The 17,860-nt window shown below is 50.9% G+C and overlaps 1 protein-coding gene across 8 annotated transcripts in view; it reads left to right on the forward strand.

Moving 5' to 3' along the window:
• The first annotated feature begins 5,348 nt into the window (after positions 1-5,348).
• The window catches only part of RNF220 (ring finger protein 220), a 193,299-nt gene continuing 180,787 nt past the window's right edge, over positions 5,349-17,860 (forward strand). For 2 of the 8 annotated variants that reach the window (XM_040565947.1, XM_040565948.1), the window contains exons 1-2: positions 6,559-6,822; positions 11,949-12,689. In XM_040565947.1, coding sequence (XP_040421881.1) covers positions 12,065-12,689 — 625 coding nt within the window. In that variant the 5' untranslated portion in view covers positions 6,559-6,822; positions 11,949-12,064. Of the gene's footprint in view, positions 5,686-6,336; positions 6,823-11,948; positions 12,690-17,860 lie in introns of those variants that run through there. The other 6 variants (XM_040565944.1, XM_040565950.1, XM_040565952.1 and 3 more) reach the window with 6 other exon arrangements.

The raw sequence follows: 17,860 nt of genomic DNA on the forward strand, positions 1-17,860 counted from the left end.
AGCTGGGGCTCTGCACATCACCCCTCAGAGGGAAGGAGGGTCTGAAGGAGCAGAGGGGCTCAGCACCTTCCTTCTGCAGGTACTTCAGAGCCATGAACTCATTAGCACCCCTGCACCAGGCTGCTCCCTCGGGCAGGCATATAAGGCATATTTTCCTCTGAGAACAGCCAGTTTCTGTTGCTACACATGTGCAGGGCACTCAGAGCAGCTCTGGATCAGCTTCTCAGGCAGTATGTTCTTGGGCAAGAGCAACTGGTCTTTCTGTTTACTGTACAGCACCATTTCAGCTTATGTATCTGTAGCAGATATTAATAACAATCGTGCTGCACTTGGCTGCTGCAAACTCTGACTGATGAGCGCAGCCTTAACTCACACAAGTTTCCCATTGATTTTATCTCATGTTAGGCTCTAACTAATCACATGAGAGAGCTGCCTTAAAAGCTCCCTAGATCTGTCCTGCTCTGGTTTGGTCGCCAGGCTAGGAGGAAAGGTGGGGGTCATCTCCAGCTCCCCGCCGAAGGGAGGAGCCCCACGTCTCAGGAAGGCTCAGCACCATGTTCCCCGCCTGCCCCACACTGCACAGCCTGTTTGGGTCCTGAAAACAAGCCTGACATCGCCCTTGATGTGCACTCATGGCAAGCACAAACAAATACCTAGGAGCAAAGCGTTGCTCTGCCTGCACACTTTCTTGGAAGTGGTCAAAGCAGGAGCCGTGCTCTGAGCTGTTCTGGACGTGGCTCCAGTTTCCTGCAGCTCCCGAGGCACAGTTCAATGGCTTTGGCTTAGTTTTACTTGATCCCATTAATGACAAAGATGACAAACACATATGCTTTGCCTTTATAGCTATTTCACGCTTTGACATGATCCCGGGCAACTTACCTATGCTGTCAGTGTGATGGATGGTGCACAGAAGGGGGCTTGGACAGGTGTAGCTCCTGTCAGAGGAAAATATTTTTCCACACCATTAGCCTGTGGAACTCATAGCAACAGGATATTGCTCAGATATGGATTCAGAAAAGCCCTGAAAAAGGAGTGGATGCTCATACAGAAAACAAGTGTCCAGCGCTGTGACAGCAACCAGTAGAAATAATCGATAGGGAAGGGCATTGCATGCGGCACGGTGCAAATCAGACAGCCTCAGCTGCTGGGGTTTTAGGGAGAACTTTCCTCAGCAAAAAAAGTGTCCCAGAAGTGCCTCATTTAGGGCTCTGTACGTCTTATCCCAAGCAGCTAAGTCTGACCTCAGCTTTGGAAATGATAATAATTTTGGTGGGTCATTTGTGAACAGCAATGCAGTTGGTGGTCAGACGTCTGCCATCCAGTCTGCAACCTCTTCCTTGGACAAGGAGTTTTCCGAGGGGAAGGTACAGCAGAGAGCACCACGGGGCAATGGTTTATCATGGACACGTAGCACTCATTCACAAAATCCTGGTGGGTGTCTCCCCTCCTGCTGCAGAGCTTTAGCGATGAGCAGGATTTAAAACAGAAGTGACAGCCCGCAGCCAGGAGGGCCGCCTGTGTTACTCAGCAGACTTTGGAAGAGGTCTAGGTGATGATGATGATGATGAGAAAGGGACCTGTTTCTCTGTCAGTCATAGAAAATTTTCCTTGACAGAAGGAGATTTTCTCACTACTAGTCCTATGGGACAACAGGTCATTTAAAGGGCTGTTTGGTTGTACTGGGAGGAATGGTCACAGGGAGCATGCCAGCTCTACATCTCAAACTCCTGGCGCATCGCATGATTTCAGCTGAGGTTCATGCTCTGCGAGAGAGACAGGACCGGAGCGGGGCAGCTGCAGGGGGAACAAGGAGGTCCCACAGCAGCTCTGCAGGGCCTCAGGGCGACCCTTACACTGGTCACAGGAGCAGAGCCCCGACCAGCTGCTCGGATCCGAATGAAGCTCCCAAACCCAGAGGTCCATCTTCACCTTAACATCCTTGCTAGGAGGACCAGAGTGAGCCATGCCTCGCTGCAAAGCCTTCAAGCTCCTGTCCCACCGGGGCATAGCCACAAACCTATTGATGCTCGCACGGAACAAGAGGGCAAAACCACCTGGACATCAGCGGCTGCCACCGCTGGCGTACCATGCCCCCATCTCCTCCCAGGAGGGGACAAGTGGCCTGGTCCCACGGTGAGGGCAGGGCCGGTGGCACGCTGCTGAGACAGGCTGGCTGTAGCCAGCAGAGGGCATGGAGATTACACAGGCAGCCGGGCGTCACTGCAAGCCATGGGTGCGTTGAAGCACGACTGCGATAAAACAGTTTATTTCGATTAATTAATTAATTTCCCCCTTTCCCTTCCTCTGCCCATACTTCAGATGAAAGTATGCAAGGGAGAGCCTGGGTCTGGCTTGGTGGCGGTGCCAGGGACTTCAGGACACGGTCACAAAGCTGCCAAATTCCAGCACTTTCTCCCCATGTCACCTTCTGTAGGACCCAGGACTTTACAGCAGGCAATCGCCAACAGATGCACCGCATCGCCGCGGGACCCCGCTGCGCTGCCAGTACGTGGGTGATGCAGCCTTGCCCCAGGCTTTCCATGGTTGCTGCTAGAATTTGTCGTATTTATCAATGGGATTTTATAAAATAGCAGCTGGAGAACGTAATGACAAACGAGGAATCTTGCTTTACAGTTTGTACACTGGTGTTGTAAGAATGCAGCAGGCTTACAGTCAGAAGCAGCGTTCTGGGTGTAATTTGCACATACACTTGACTTTCTGTATTATTGGTAATCCTGTTGAAATCTGCATGCATAAAGTTAAGTGCATCTAATCAACTCTGCGGGTTCAGGTTTGTATGTATTAATTTCATTTCGACTTCAGCATTTAGAGCAGCATTTGCAGCGAGCAGTCGCAGCACCGCGGTGGTCCGGAACAGCCTCAAATTTTGTTTTTGTATTGAGGGCAGACAAACCTGAAATCAAGGTGTCCCCTATTACTCTTAGAGATGAACAATGCGCACAAGGTTAAATCAGATGCTCAAAGTTATTTTAGGGTCCAAACTATCAGCGCAGAATGTATTTCAGTGGAAATTTTTCCTATGGGCCTCTGTGCATATCGCAGCTCCATAGCGGTGCGTGAGTCCATGTTTATGGATCCATTTGCAGGATCAAACCCACATTAGCAATACAGATTAATGGTAATTACAAATATAAATAACTTGAGTGTATCTTTTCATTTTCCTCTGAAGACATTTCTCAGGGAAACTAGCTAAATGCCAGACTTATTTCTTAAATCCAAAGTGTATTAAGTTCCTGTGTAACAGTGCAGTAACATAAAGTTAAATAAAGCTGCATTATTTTTTTTTCAGGCCTCCGAACATGCGGCTTGGTTCTCAGCTAGCGTAAATTGGACACCAGCTCTGGATTCAAATCCTTTTTTCCATACTAAGGAACTGAAAAAGTGAAAAATAAAATAAAATTGCTTTTTGGCTAAGAACAAAAGTAAGCTAAAATCTGAGGGATCGTTTTTCACGGTGTTGTAAGTACTGAAAATACAGCCTTATAATAAAAGCACTTTCTTAACCAGAATTCTGTAATTGCTACCGTGAAGTTGGGCTGCGAATGTTCACAAACTGAACGTTTTCCCCAGGATCCCAGGGAGATAGGGGCTGCTTTTAATGTGTTTTCCTGACACGTGTCAAAACACTGATGTTATTTAAATTGTGGCTTATCCGTACCAACCTATGGAACATGTACCTAAATCCTGCACTGTTTGGTCTTGCTGGTGTGGAGCACATTGCAGGATGAGTGCCTTGGCAGTGTGTGCAGTGCCTATCGGCACAACTGATTGTGTCTGGGCGCGGCTTTGCCGCAGCCTAGGTGGCAGCTATGTCTCCAAAGCTGTGCCAGAAAGGACCGAACCAACATATCACAACTTCTGTATATGAAGTAGCTTTAGTTTGAGCAACCAGGCTGTAAGCAGGGGCAACTGGAAGATGTCAGCAGTGAGTGGAATCTGTGCGCAGAGAAGTTTACTCACAATTCAGCTGAGCAGGGAACAGAGCTATGATGGGCGCTTTTAGAAAGGGCATAAAGCTCCTTCACCTGGGTGCTTTCCTGAGTTGAGGAGCTCAAAATGCCACATTTATTTTGAAATTTAAATGTGAGAAGAAGAAAACCTTATTTATTTATTTATTTATTGCTACATTTACTACCATTTCCAAAGACTTTATCATTCCGGAGGCATGCAAGCAGCCTGACTGCATCAGGCCTGCCCCTGAAGTGCCGTAGGAAGGATGGATCGGGGTCAGCCCACCGGAGAAGCAGCCCCCTGTGGCTGTACCATGTCCCAAGGCAAGGCCTAGGGCTGCGGTTCTGACCGCGCCTGTGGACACCTTTAAACGGGCGGAGCATTCATGCTCCAGCAGAGTTTTGGGCAAAAACAACCTCTATACTTCAGTGATGAGTCACTGCTCACACCGAAGCCGTGGGATGACATCAGCACACAAACCCTCTCTCTTGCACACGCACACACGCAGGGCAGCCCAAGTGGTTGGTGATGTTGATGGAGAGGACTTTTTTCAGTGTGTGTAGTGTCATGTTTTGAAAACGCTGGTGCAGAGTTAAGTAAGAGCCCAAAGTGCTCACCATATTCTGTTTTTTTAAGAACAACCTGAAATTATTGAGCAGCTGAAGAAAAAGCCAAAACAGTTCCCTCCTGGGTGGGATAAATGAGTCTCTCGGACCGGTCCTCGGTATTCACACGAAACAATAAGGCAGGTCTTCCATCTGATCCCCAGCTGAAGCTCGCTCTTCCATCCCTTATAGCGGGCGGCTTTGGCTTCGGACAACACCAGGGCTGGCCGAGGTGGAGCGTGTGTGCAGGAGGGCTCGTGCAGAGCTGCGGCCTGCATCCAGGACGCATTAAAACAGCGATGTGCGTGCCGTGCACGCGGGCTGCGACGGGGAAAACACCGCTAGTGTCAAGTCCCTCGTTTGTTGTCTGGCTCTGCTGGGGATGCCCAAGGCGAATTTGGGGATGCCGTTACATCCGCCCATCCCTGGGCACCCTTGGGTGCCAGGATGAGTACAGAGAGGCCACATGCCTGCCAGCACCCTGCGGGGCCACCCGTGTCACCTGTCCCAGGGCTGGAGGGCTCTGGGGTGACCCACGGGGGGAACGCTCCAGTTTGGGAGGGAAAAATACAGCGGGTGCCAGCACGTAGCAGCGGGTGGGCAAGGGCGGCATGGAAGGGCCGGGGGGGTCTGTGGCACCCCGGGAAAGCAGCGGCCTCCCCCTTGGCTCCCCATTTGGGCAACTTGGGGGGCTGCAGCCGGGCTGCGGGTGGGCTCCCGGTGCTGGACTGCATTTCCCATACTGCCCGAGCGCCCTAATGTATGCAGTGCCGAGCCGGGCTCCGTGTGCGAGAGAGAGTGTGTGTGTGTGTGTGTGTGTGTGTGTGTGTGGTGTGCGCGCGTGTGTGTGTGTGTGTGTGTGTGTGCGCGCGTGTGTGTGCGCGGGTGTGCGCGCGGGTGTGCGCAGCCGGGAGCCCCTGCGAGAGTGGAGGGCTCATTCACTGATGAGAGCCGGCACCGAGAGGCAGCGCCGCTCCTTCCCTCGCACCCCCGGCGCCTCTCGCCCTGCTACATGCGAGCCGCGGGGCGCAGCGGGGCCAGCACGCCCGGGACCCCCCCGCTCCGCGCCCGCCTCCAGCTCCGCGCAGCGCCCGCCGCCAGCCGCACCGTGAGTACCGGGCTCCCCCCCAACCCCCCCCCCCACCCCCCCACCTCCCTCCCCACAGCCACGCGCAAACTTTGCGGGGCAACTTTCCCCCACCGCACACCCCCTTCCCCTCCCGGCTGCCCCCAACCTTCCCCCCTTCCCCCCCTTTTTTTCCCCCCTCCCCGGTCGCGGAGGAGCGGGCGGCTCGGCTGCGAGGAGCCGCGCTGGCCGCGGGGAGGGCCGGCTGGGTGGGGATCGGCGTGCTAATGCCGAGGGGAAAGGCAGATAAAAGGGCCCCCCCCCCCACCCCCCGCACCCTCGGCGAGCCCCGAGCTGCCCGGATCCCCCCCCTTTTCCCGGTGCTTTCCGGGGGGACCGGGAGCCAGCAGGGGGATCAGGTGCCGGGGACGCCGCCGCAGCCCGGCTGGAGACGGCGCACGGCGAGTGGGGGGGGGGGGGGGACCCGGCACGGAGCCCTCGTTCCGAAATATTTGCATTTTGAACTCTTTTTTTTTTTTTTCTTTTTTTTTTTTTTTTTTTTTTTCGGGGGAGTTGTTTCCTCGCTTCCCTTCGCTGAGCCCGGGATCTCGCTCGCTCCGCGGTTGCTCTGGGCAGCAACGATTTCATTTCCCAGCGGCTGCAAAACAAAAACTTTTTCAAAGGAAATAAGCAGATCGGCTGCCCGTGCCACGCACAGACCCACCGGGGGCTTTTCCTTTCTTTCTTTCCCTCCCTCTCCCTCTTTTTGAAAAAAAAAAAGAAAAAAAAAGAAAAAAAAAGAAAAAAAAAACCCAACGCGCTAACCTTTTTTACATTTTGCGCTAAAAAAAAAAAAAAAAAAAAAAAAAAAAACTATTTGCAAACCCGTCAGGCTTTCCGTGCGCTCAAAACCCCCGGAGCAGCCGGGAATTTTATTGACTCCGGAGCTTTCATTTTTGCAACGGTGCGGCGCTCCGGGTTCGAACTTTAGTTCGAAGCCGTCCCCAAAATGCGCCCGAAGACCGAATCCGATTTTCGCACGCACTTCGCAGGCGGCCTCTGAGCCTTAATTTCGGCCGGGGCTGAAGTTGGCAGCGCATCCTCGGGTCCTCCATCCGTCCATCCATCCCTCCATCCATCCATCCATCCATCCATCCCTTGCCCCCCGGCCGCCCGCAGGTAGGAACCCCCCGCGGGGCTCCCCCCACGCGTGTTTTTTTTTTTTTTTTTTTTTTTTTCCCCCCTGCTCCCCTTACCGCAGAGCTGGCGGCGGAATTCAACGAAAGGAGCCGAACTCGCTCCCACGCGGGGGTCGCGGAGCTCGGGGGTGAAGGAAATTCCGCGGGGTTTCGCTTAGGTCCTTTAGGAAACTTTGTGGCTCGTCCAGCGGATCGAGAAATCGCGGGGGTTTGTCTTTCTTTTAACCAACGTCCCCGGCTCTAGCCCAGGGAAGTCTGTAAATAGGGTGGAAGCACGGGAAAAAAAAAAAAAAAAAAAAAAAAAAATCTTCACCTTCAGATCCGAATACATAAAAACCATCTGGTTGACCACAATGAAATCATTAGGAACTGTCTACTCAAAGAGTTGTGCTCAATGCTTATCCTTCCACACAGGAAACGTGGACGGTAAGTGATTGTTGCAATAAATTCAAACGACTCCGGGCATCTTCGCGTTTGATGAGCTTTGTGACCCGCTGGGTGAGGAGGGGAAAAAAAAAAAAAAAGAAAGGAAAAGGGGAGAAGAAAGGGCACCCGGGGGCTGCTCCCACCGAGCCGTGCCGAGCCGTGCCGTGCCACCAAACACCTGTTTAATTTACCGGCGGGGACGAGCGGAGCCGCGGGGCTTTAGCGGCGTCGGGAGGCTGCAACGTGGGCTTGGCCCCTTGGCTTTTTTTTTCTTTCTTTTTTTTTTTTTTTTTTTTTTTTTTTTTTCCATTCGCTTTTCTCCAGCACCCCTCGGAGGGGGATCGGAGGTGCCGGTGCCGGTGCCCGAGCGCCGTTTTCGGTCGGGTTTCGCCGCGCCGGGTGCGGGACGGGGGGGGCGAGGCGGCGGCACGGCCGTAGGTAGGTGCCTTTTTTTTGTCCCCCCCCCCCCCTTTTTTTTTTTTCTTTTTTTAATTTTCTTTCGCAAAACCCCAGGCGCTTCCTCCCTGCAGCCCGCCGCGGGGCATCCCCCTCACCCCCCGGGGGCTGTTTTTTGTTTTTTTTTTCTTTTTTCCCTTTTTCCTTTTTCCTTTCTTTCGTTTTTCTTTTTCTATTTTTTTTCTATTTTTTTTTTTTTAGAAGTTTGCAGCAAAACAAAACCGGCGGGCAGCACCGGCTGGGGAGCAGGGGCCGGGCCACGGTGCCCACCGGAGCCGGGACCGGGACCGGGACCGGGACCGGGACCGGGACCCGGGCTGCCCGCCCCGGCCGCCGGCTCCCCCGCTCCCCGTTCTCCTTTTTTTCGTCTTTTCCCCCTAAACCGGTTTTCACCGCAGCTGCCCGTGTGCGCGGCTGCAGTTGGCATATTTCACGCGTTGGAAAAAATTAACTGTTTTTCCTTTGTATCTTAATCCAGTGATGAGAGCTCTCCTTTGTTGGCTTTCGGGCTTGCATTTGTTTTATTTATTATAAGGAAATCCAGTTTGGTTCAAATATATAATCCATTTGAGCACTTAAATCCCCAAACAGCTGGCATTATTTTGTTTTATAATCTTTGGCTTTTCTACGCAGAGCATATTTCTAAATTCCTACTTGACATTTATGGGGAAAAACTTTTTAATGTAAATGGATATTGTGATTTTTTTCTGGGTCTTTCCTAATTTACATGCATCATCAATTTTCCTGGGTTTCCTTTTGTTTTAACCTTTTTTTTTTTTTTTCACCATAGGTTGTTAATTAAATTGTTTTTTTCCCTAAGAAAACTTTGTTTCTGGAGGTAGAAAAATGTTAATTTGCCCCATTATTTTAATCTCTGGCATTTGGAAATGGTTGAGAGACCACAAAAATGCAACCTGTTGTAGAAACCAGAGTGGTGTGCTTTATTTATTTTAATCGATAGCAGAGAAGTGATTTAGTAATAGGAACTCCGAGTAACGTTTTAGTAAAAGATTTGCAGATCCGGTGGCTGTGTACGCGGCGTGCATGTGCTTGCATATGTGTGTGTTTCTCCGCAGGCTGATTAGCAAGTGGGTTTTGTGCTCCCCACCAGGGCTCACTCCTGTTTTCCTCACTCGCTGGGTGTGTGTGATGCCTGCTAAATCCGCCTGTCATGGTTTCTCCTACTTTTATCAGACTTTCCTCTGAACTAATTCAGAGCAGCGTTACAATCTTCATGCACAGAGGAACTAAAACTGAGCCAGAGATAACTGATTACAACTTGTTCTTGGTGAGAGATTTTTTTTTTTTATGGTTCAGAGCTAAGGCTGTTGATTCGATTTGTCTTGGTTGTGGCACGTTTAGCCTTGTTATTAGTAACATACACATTTACACAGGTAATTTGTCTACACCTTAAACAGGGTAGCTTTAGAAACCAATAACTATGCAGATAGGTAGCATTAAAAATAATATTTTTTTTTTAAAAAGAGTATGTTTTCAGTCTGTGCGTCTAACCTTGAGACTTGGTGGACAGTTTATATAGCTTCATAGATTGATCTTCACCCCCCCTCCCTCTGCTTCTTGTTTAGTTAATTCAACAAAGACTTTTTGCAATCTGTTTGGAGTTTGTCTGATGCCGTGGAAAAGTAGCTGCTGATTTATTTGGTTGCTTTTCGATTTCTGTCTCTAGCCCGTCTTTTCTCCTCCTTTCAGCGGGGATGTCAGCTGTTATTACTTCCTATTGATCCCTTTGCAAAGTGAGAAGTGAACTAAAATTAATGTCAATTCCACTGCTCGGATCAATAGCTGGAGTTATTTTAATCTGGATTTGCGCGAGGTGCTAAATTAAAAAAAATCAGCATAGAGGCAGAAAAGTAGCAGTTACTTACTTCGCCTGTGCCCGCTGCCTTCCCGTCACCCAAATGTTCTGTCCAGCTGATTATCCTGCAATCCATATTTTTTTAATTAAGAAGGTCAGTTAGTTTTCTTATTTGGGGTTCTGTATTTAAACCTATGACATTTTGACATTGGGAGTGTATTAACGACAGATTTTCATAATGACTGGTCCGCCGCAGCCTAATCTGTACATGTTGCTGGGGTGGGGGGAGGCGCTGAGCGGGAAGGAGGGCAAGAGAGAACGAAAAAGGAAGTGGGAGTAGAAAAAAAGTGAAATTTGGCTGGGTGAGATATTATAATGTGTTGATTTATTCCCTGTGTAATGAAGTTTGCAAACGAATAAACGGCCGTAGTGATTCACAGTATCCTACAGAAGTGTCAAGTGTTGCGGCCAGATTGCTAATTTCTGAAATACATTTAACGTAATGGGGTGACAGCACAAGTAAAAATAGAAAAGGAGGCAGAGGTGGCTGTTTTTTTTTTTTCCTGGAAATCCATATTTTTCGTGATTGCTCGGTTTCACTTCCACGTTAATGATTGTTTATTTCTGAGAGTGGTGTGGTTTGTTTGAAAGCATGCCTTTAAATATAGGATTATGTGCATATATATATATATATTTCCATGGTTGCGTAAGCCCCCAACAATGCCAAATTTGCCAGGGGATGCAGTTTCCTGGCCACCAGTTTCTGAGCAGCCTTGCGTAAAGCAGCAGAGCCGGCGCACCAGGACTGCAGCACTGAGCTGGATGCCCTTGGCATCGGCCACAATCCCTCTCCCCCATGCTCAAGAATTGGACAGGAAAGTTATTTAAAATTTGGAAGGGAGCAGATCCGTTAGTGTGAGATACTTAATCTGGTAATTTAGCAACGCTGTCTGTAAGGAGGGGTGCCAAATGAGGAAGCAGAGAGATGATGCCCACTCATCTTTGCAATTAATAACAGTCGCTGGAGTGTCTGGGTACAGGATGGGGGAGAGGAAATGTTATCACTGCACTGCATTAAAGCCACCGGCTGGATTTCATACACTTTGTTAACCTAGGCTCCCTCATTCATGGAGTACAAAAGGCACTCCATTAGGGAGACACTCTTTCAGTAAGTTTTATTTGAGATGTTTGACCCTCTGGATTTAAGAGGCACAATTTGTAACAGCTTTTTATTATTATATGATTTTTCTGGCCCTTTGAGCTCCAGCGGCTAGTATATTGTTTCAAAGTTATAGTCCTTGTATTTTAAGCTGGGCTGTGGGGCCTGAATGGCAGGCAGCGGAAACTTGAAAGAAAAGACACTAGATTGATTGGGGGAGAAAATAACAAAGCAAAAAGCCCAAGCGAACTCAGAGAGATGCAGAAAGGAGCGGCTTTTCCTCCTTTTGCTCTGGGAGGGGGTGGTGGCTGGCTGGTGGGCTGTAGCCAGCCTAGGAGGCTCAGCAAGATGCAAGTCAGAAATTTTGTTAACATTTTCCTCTAAATGTTAATGGCACATCCAGGGCAGTTTACAAATCTACTTAAGAGTGAGTGCATTAGGAACTAAAATTACTGATCCATTCTCTCTTGTCCCCGACCCGAAAGGCAGACGTTTGCAGAGATCAGATGGCAGAAGCACCCATTATGATTTTAAATATTGTCAGAGACGCCAGGCGTTTTATTGGTGAAGTCTCTTCTCCTTTTGCTAAAAGGGAGAGTGTGTGCGTGTGTTTGTGATGATGTATTGCACACACGCATCCACACAGCCCCGTTCGTACATCCCCGCGGTCTATGGGATTGTGTCAAGTGCTGTGGGTGCCAGCGTTATCTACAGATATATACAGCAAGAATGAGAGAAAATATACAGCTGCTATGTGTGTCTTAGGCATCGTGTGCAGTATGACAGATACATCTGGTGGCTTTTTTGGGTAACTGTACAATAGGTATTTTTGTGCTGGTTGCACACATGCACAAGCAAATTAGGGTTGTGTGTGTGCGTGGGCATTAAGCTGATTGCAATTACATTTACATGCCTCTTTTGCCATTATCAAATGCCAATTTTAGTTTGGAGCTACTATCTTAATTTTAGACCGAACCTTGTTTATTAGGGGGTTATTAAATCCGAGTGTTCCTCTCTTTGGTTTGCCTTTCATCCGTCTGCACTGGATGACAGCCTTTAACCTGGAGGGCCAGAGCTGATCCCACCAGTGTGTGAAGTTGTCTATTGATTTTCTTGAATGAGAAGAGCAGCGCGTCTCTGGCCGCTTGGTTGTAACACAAGCGGCCACCCTGCTGCTGGAGCTTCCCAGGGAGACGAGTGCAGAAACCTAACCAGTCATTTTTTTCTTTTCTTTCCTCTTTCCTTGCAGCGTTCGGAGGGTGATGATGCTCCACTAGGTTTCCCTGCTCCATCCCCAGGCCTCGCTTTGCTTTCCTTCCAGGGAAGACTGTTCCGCCTGCGATCCTGCTGAGGAAAGAGACTCCGATGGACTTACACCGGGCAGCGTTCAAGATGGAGAACTCACCCTACCTCCCCAACCCGCTGGCCTCCCCGGCGCTGATGGTGCTCGCCTCCACCGCCGAAGCCAGCCGTGACGCTTCCATTCCGTGCCAGCAGCCGAGGCCTTTTGGGGTCCCCGTGTCAGCAGACAAGGACGTGCACATTCCCTTTACCAACGGCTCCTACACTTTTGCCTCCATGTACCACCGGCAAGGCGGGGTGCCGGGAGCGTTCGCAAACCGTGACTTTCCCCCGTCCTTGCTTCACCTCCACCCCCAGTTCGCGCCCCCCAACCTGGACTGCACCCCGATCAGCATGCTGAACCACAGCGGGGTCGGGGCTTTCCGCCCCTTCGCGTCTACCGAGGACCGGGAGAGCTACCAGTCGGCCTTCACGCCGGCCAAGCGCCTCAAGAACTGCCATGACACCGACTCGCCCCACCTGCGCTTCTCGGACGCTGACGGCAAGGAGTACGAGTTTGGCACCCAGCTCCCCTCCAGCTCCCCCGGCTCGCTCAAGGTCGATGACACGGGGAAGAAGATCTTTGCGGTTTCTGGCCTCATTTCTGACCGGGAGACCTCGTCCAGTCCTGAGGACCGAAGTGACAGATGTAAGTACCTCCGTTGACTTGTTGGTTTTTCTCTAGTCGTGCCTCGTTGGCATACTCGACAGGTGGCTGTCCTGCAGTGCTGCGGCTCGTGCGGAAAGCAGAGGACAGACAGCCTTTCCTCCCTGCCGGGCTAAACCACGCAGTGTTGCCCTCGTGTCTTATAAATGGACAACGACAGGTCTTAAGGGGAAGTGCTCTGGAAGGGAACTTGTCTTCCAGCACGCAGCTGGGGACAACGTTGACCTGACTTTACGTGCAGATGTCTGTGCCCCAGTGCAGGGATACAGATGCTGTACATGCATGTGTGTGAACAGGGGGACAGCTGGAGCGGGTAGCCACAGACTTTCCCAGATCTTGTAGCAAGTGTGTACGCCCTGCTTCTTCAGGTGTCTTATCCCGACCTTGTCTTCACACCCACCCTTCTTGTAGCAAATGCATCACCGTCAGCATTTGTGCCTCAGGTTTGGACGCTGGTTAACTCGAGAATATTTCTAGCCACCGAGCACCCTCTCCAAGACACAAACCCCAACCTGCTCCCACGGCTCAGTGAGCCGTTTCCCAAAATATGCCGTGTGCTTTCCCTGCCTGCTTCCCCCCTTTGGAAGCTGCTGAAAGGCAAGGCGTCCTTTCACGGGCGGGCAGCTGGGCTGAGGCAAAGCAGCCCACACGTCCACGGCTGTTGCTCCCCTCTCCCCTGTCGCCTTTCCCTGCCGGTGTGGCAGCATGGAGGGGCACTGTCCTCCCCAATGGCTTCCAGGGGTGCTGAGCAGGGTGCTGACCCCTCCGGGGGCTGCTCAGAGGGAAATGGAGTGTCATACCCCAAAGAAGAGCGCTAAGTTATGGTTAGTTTGCCTCTAAACCCAAGGAGCCAGGGGTTTGCTTTTAACGTGGGCTCCTTTGTTCTGTTGAATTTTCTTCCCAGAAAACAATTTTGTTATTGCCGTCGTTATTATTATTACTATATAATTTTTTTTTTTGCGATGAAAATCTGCTGCGCCGCTTCTTCCTCTCCGTTTCAGACGTGATTTTTCCTCTCCCGTTTATGATGCCGAGGAGAGTAATAGAGACATTGTGGCTCTCTCTCCCCTGTCGGCGCTGCTTCCTCAGGCTGTCTCCTTGAATTAGGCGCTGTGCTAACTTACCGGCGCTAAAAGGCATCTGCCTAAACCCAGCGTACCTTTTCAATAAAAGTCATCATAAAATCAACCTGCCTTGTAAATCCATCGCTCTTTGGTTTTGAAATATGCTGCAAGTGTGTCTTTTATGTCAGCGTTTGCGAGGGTAGGGCGATTCCCACTCAAGGCAGAAGCCGTGTGTTCCTTGCACCACAGACGTGATCTCTTCCGTCTCCCCCTGCTCCCGATCCACCCCTGGCCGTGGCACTTTTTGTGCCACTAGCTCCTTGCACTGCTCAGCACCTCCTGGCCGTCCTCGTGGGGCCGTGGATCCGCAGCCGTAGGTGGCAGCGTGTGTGGACGGGTGCGTGTGCGTAACCGTTAGCATAATTATTTTGGTGGGGGGAGGCGGGTGAGGTCTCGAGGCTTGGGGACATTTTTCGTCCGTGCCCTTTCCCTTTCCAATACAACCTGGCTGTGGGAAGGGACCTTGCTCAAAAAATACTCCGGGAGATAGCGGCTGAGGAGCGGGTCCGCTCGCTAAATGAATTTTGAGCGCATCAGCTGCCGTGTATCTTGCTGGCAACCCCCTGTCAGACACCCCGTTTGGAGAAGTAAATCTGTTAAATGAATTAGGCGGCACGGCGTGCAGCTGTGGACCAAGGTGCCATGTCCTTGCCAGCACCGAGCACGGTGCCGCGTCCCCGGGGCTGGGCGCAGGCACCTGGCACCGCGCTGCCGCAGGGGCTCGCCGGGAGGGGAGGAGGAACAACGACAACTTCACCCAGCTTTGACAACTCGGCCAGAGGTGGAAGGTGGTTTGGTCTGCTTTTCCTTCCCCGTATCGCCGCGTTTCTTTAAGACGCTCGGCTGCACGGTGGAGCAGAGCACAGGCGACGTCCCTGATGTTTCACTGACATTAAAATTCTTGCGTAACTACCGGGACAGTTTACACTAAACATGTCTGTTGGCTCTGTATCATATTCCCATCATATATAGATGCTGCACCATGGAAACTTAGCTCCATTAGCACCGCAGGTTTATCTGGCGTGTGCATACGCGTGGATGGGAGTGTTTGCCAGAGGCCGAGCGAGTGAGCAGCTGGGCTTTTTAGTGGATCCTAATGATCTTTTATGCTCACCATTAGAAAAGAAAAACTTCCGCAAAGAGGAATTCAAGAGGCTGCGCTCTGCAGATCTAATCGCTATCCCGTTTTGTATTGACACTTACATACATGTTTTTGGAGTTTCTGTACAAATGTGTGCTTCGGGGAGGGTTGTTGTCTCTGTTTTTTGGCTCCTGAGAAGTTTCGGGCATTCCGGGTGTGCCTGTTTGCTATGCCCCTGTGTCAAAGCTGCGTGCTTTTGCTCCTGATGGAGAAGCTGCTGCAGGTAGGTGATTGTAGCTTCAAGGCAAAACGCAATAAGTCTTCTACAAGAGCTGGCAAAAATTGAGAAATTTTCTTCGATCAGCAGCACCTTCGTGTGTCTAAGGAGTGCTCTCCAGATGTGCAGAGCCCAGCTGTTTAGTTGTCTTTTTCAGATTCCTGAAAGGGTTCGTGTTATGTGGAAGATGAATCACTGTAATTGCACTGCAGAGTCTTCTGTGCCACTGCACAAGAACCCTTTTTGAACAGCTCATTAAAATGTTTGTTTTACCCCGTAACTTAAAGAGTGATTTTCTGAATTTTTTTTTTAAAGGAATTTATTGGACTGTTTTAATATTCTTGAAAAATAACTTCACACTCAAGGTACTTTGCAACACAATGAGAACCCAGTCAGGCATTTTCGTCCTGGGCAGCATTCAGAAGTTGTGCTATTCAGTCCTGGGCATCAAGGGAGTCAAGTCTCATCCTACCTCTGCCAACGTAGAAAATTTGCTCAATTCAGTAAAATTATTTGGGATTTGTGCTGGTGTAACCACTGTTAGCACCTGGCCCCATGAGATCTGTTTGTATGGAGGCGATTGCTCAGTCTCTGGGTGAATGGAGATCGGTGGCAGGGGGGTGCTCCCCAGGGGTGCTGGGCCAGTGCTGGGGTCTGTGCCACTGCTCACGAAGGGGGACGGCTGCTGTGGGTGCCTCATGGCAAATCGGGCTGAAATTGTTGTTCTTGGACACGGTGTCCCTTGCTGCGAAGCGCAGGCACTGAGGACGTCCGGGGCGATGTGGCCAGCGAGCGTGTATGACAGCGGAGCCTTTCCAGGGAGGGCAGATGTAAGGCGTGCTGGATGGGGCCCTTCGGCGGGGCCTTGCTGAGAAACGTAATGCCACTTGTTGGAGGCTGGGGGCTTCTTGTAAAGTGTGTGTTAAAGACACTGGGCGACGTGTTTTATGGGTTTCCTTTAATAAGCATACAATAGTTGAGATTCCTAGAAGGAGTGGAAATAAATGGCGTGTTCCTTTCTGCAAAAGAGATCTATAGACCCATTTTAAAATCTGGAAAAAAAAAAGGCCCTTGTTTTTATTCTTTGCTTCCAATAAAATCTGTCCCAGTGGCCTTCTGTACCCAGTCACCATGGTGTCACTTCCCCACACAGTGATGGGCACAAGTCCATGCCAGGACCAGGATCTCTGGGCAAAGAGCTGGACCTCATCCCAGCCGATGTCTCAGCCACCTCTCTGAGGCTTCCTTGCTCCAGCCCTTGTGGTTCCACAAGAGATGGCTTCCTGTTGCTGTCTTCTCCTTGATCCTCATCATGTGTTGTCTGTGACTTGCTGTGGAGCTCAGCCTGGTGTGCCAAGGACCTGCCAGCTGTTTGTCCTGGCTCAGCTTCCAGCCTCGTGTCACAGCCCGGCTTCTTCAGCCTTGGTTTCCCTGCTGGTGCTGGTAGCTCCCACCCAGCTCCTGGCCTGCTGGTGGGCACCCTGTGGTCCTCACTGTGCTCTTGGGACTGCTGTGTGTGGGGTTTATTAACATTGGTTCTACTATTTCTTTTTGATAATAATATTTATCCTTGGTTCTTTGCATGTGGTCACTTTGTCCTGTAGCCAGTTGCTTCCCTGCAGGTGAAGCTGTGTGCCATATCAGTGAGCTCCTTGTTCCAGTTTAGGGTTTCAAAGCCCATCTCCAGCATGGAGGTAGTTCAGCTTTGGAAACAACGGTTTTGTTATTGATCAAGTGCTGCGAAAATGTAAATTGTGCTTCAGGTGATGGACACTGGGGCTGCAATGACCACAACTTGAATTCCCAAAATCCGCAGCACCGCGGGCATCAGACCGGGGCTGCCTGGGCACAGCGCCCTGACACACACACACACACACGCATGCACGCACGCACCCCGTGTAACGCTGCCACCCTTCCTGAAGCACTTCACCACATCCGAGGCAGGTAAAATTTGGGGTCTAACGTGGAGTGACGCTTTGCTGCTAAGAATAATCAGCCGCGACCACGGGAAATTGCAAACTTAAAATTGCTTACGAAATAATGAAATAAATCAAGTGGAACGTTTGCTTTCTGCCTTGCTGGGTGGAGGAGCAGCAGGGAGGGACAGGACGAGGGTCCCCATCGCATGTTCCCCATGGCACGGCTGGCACGCTGTCCTCGTGGAGCCTGGATAGAGCTCGGAGCCCGTCCATCCCTTCTTTTTTCTGCTTCTCTGGCGACAGCCTTCCCGCTCCCCCTGCAAACTGTTGCCGAGACTCCTTTCCATGCTGCTCGCCTTAATTGTCTTATTGGGATAAAGAAATGTTTGAACAGTAAAAGTGGGGACGGGCTGGGTGGGAGCAGCCCCTGCCGGCTGCGGGGCCATCTGGCATGGCTCGCCTCTGCCCGTCTTCAGTTTATATTTCTCTCTCTGCTACGTGGGGCTCTCCGGCACACTCGGAATACCTAATGACCATGGGGGGACATGCCACCGCCGCCTGGCCGTGCCCTCCCACCCATGTGGGTGGCTGTGCTGCTGCAGCCCCCTCCCTGCCTGCACCCGGCTCTCAGCAGAGGGATGGAGCATTGTTTTGAGGAAGGGCTCAGTCTGTTTTCTCCTCCAAAATGTGTCCCCACACAGCCACCACCACCTGGCTGGCTTTCCTGTTGGCTTGGGGATGCCAGCAGTTCC

This window comes from Cygnus olor, chromosome 8, assembly GCF_009769625.2.
Source record: "Cygnus olor isolate bCygOlo1 chromosome 8, bCygOlo1.pri.v2, whole genome shotgun sequence".
NCBI classification, from domain to species: domain Eukaryota; kingdom Metazoa; phylum Chordata; class Aves; order Anseriformes; family Anatidae; genus Cygnus; species Cygnus olor.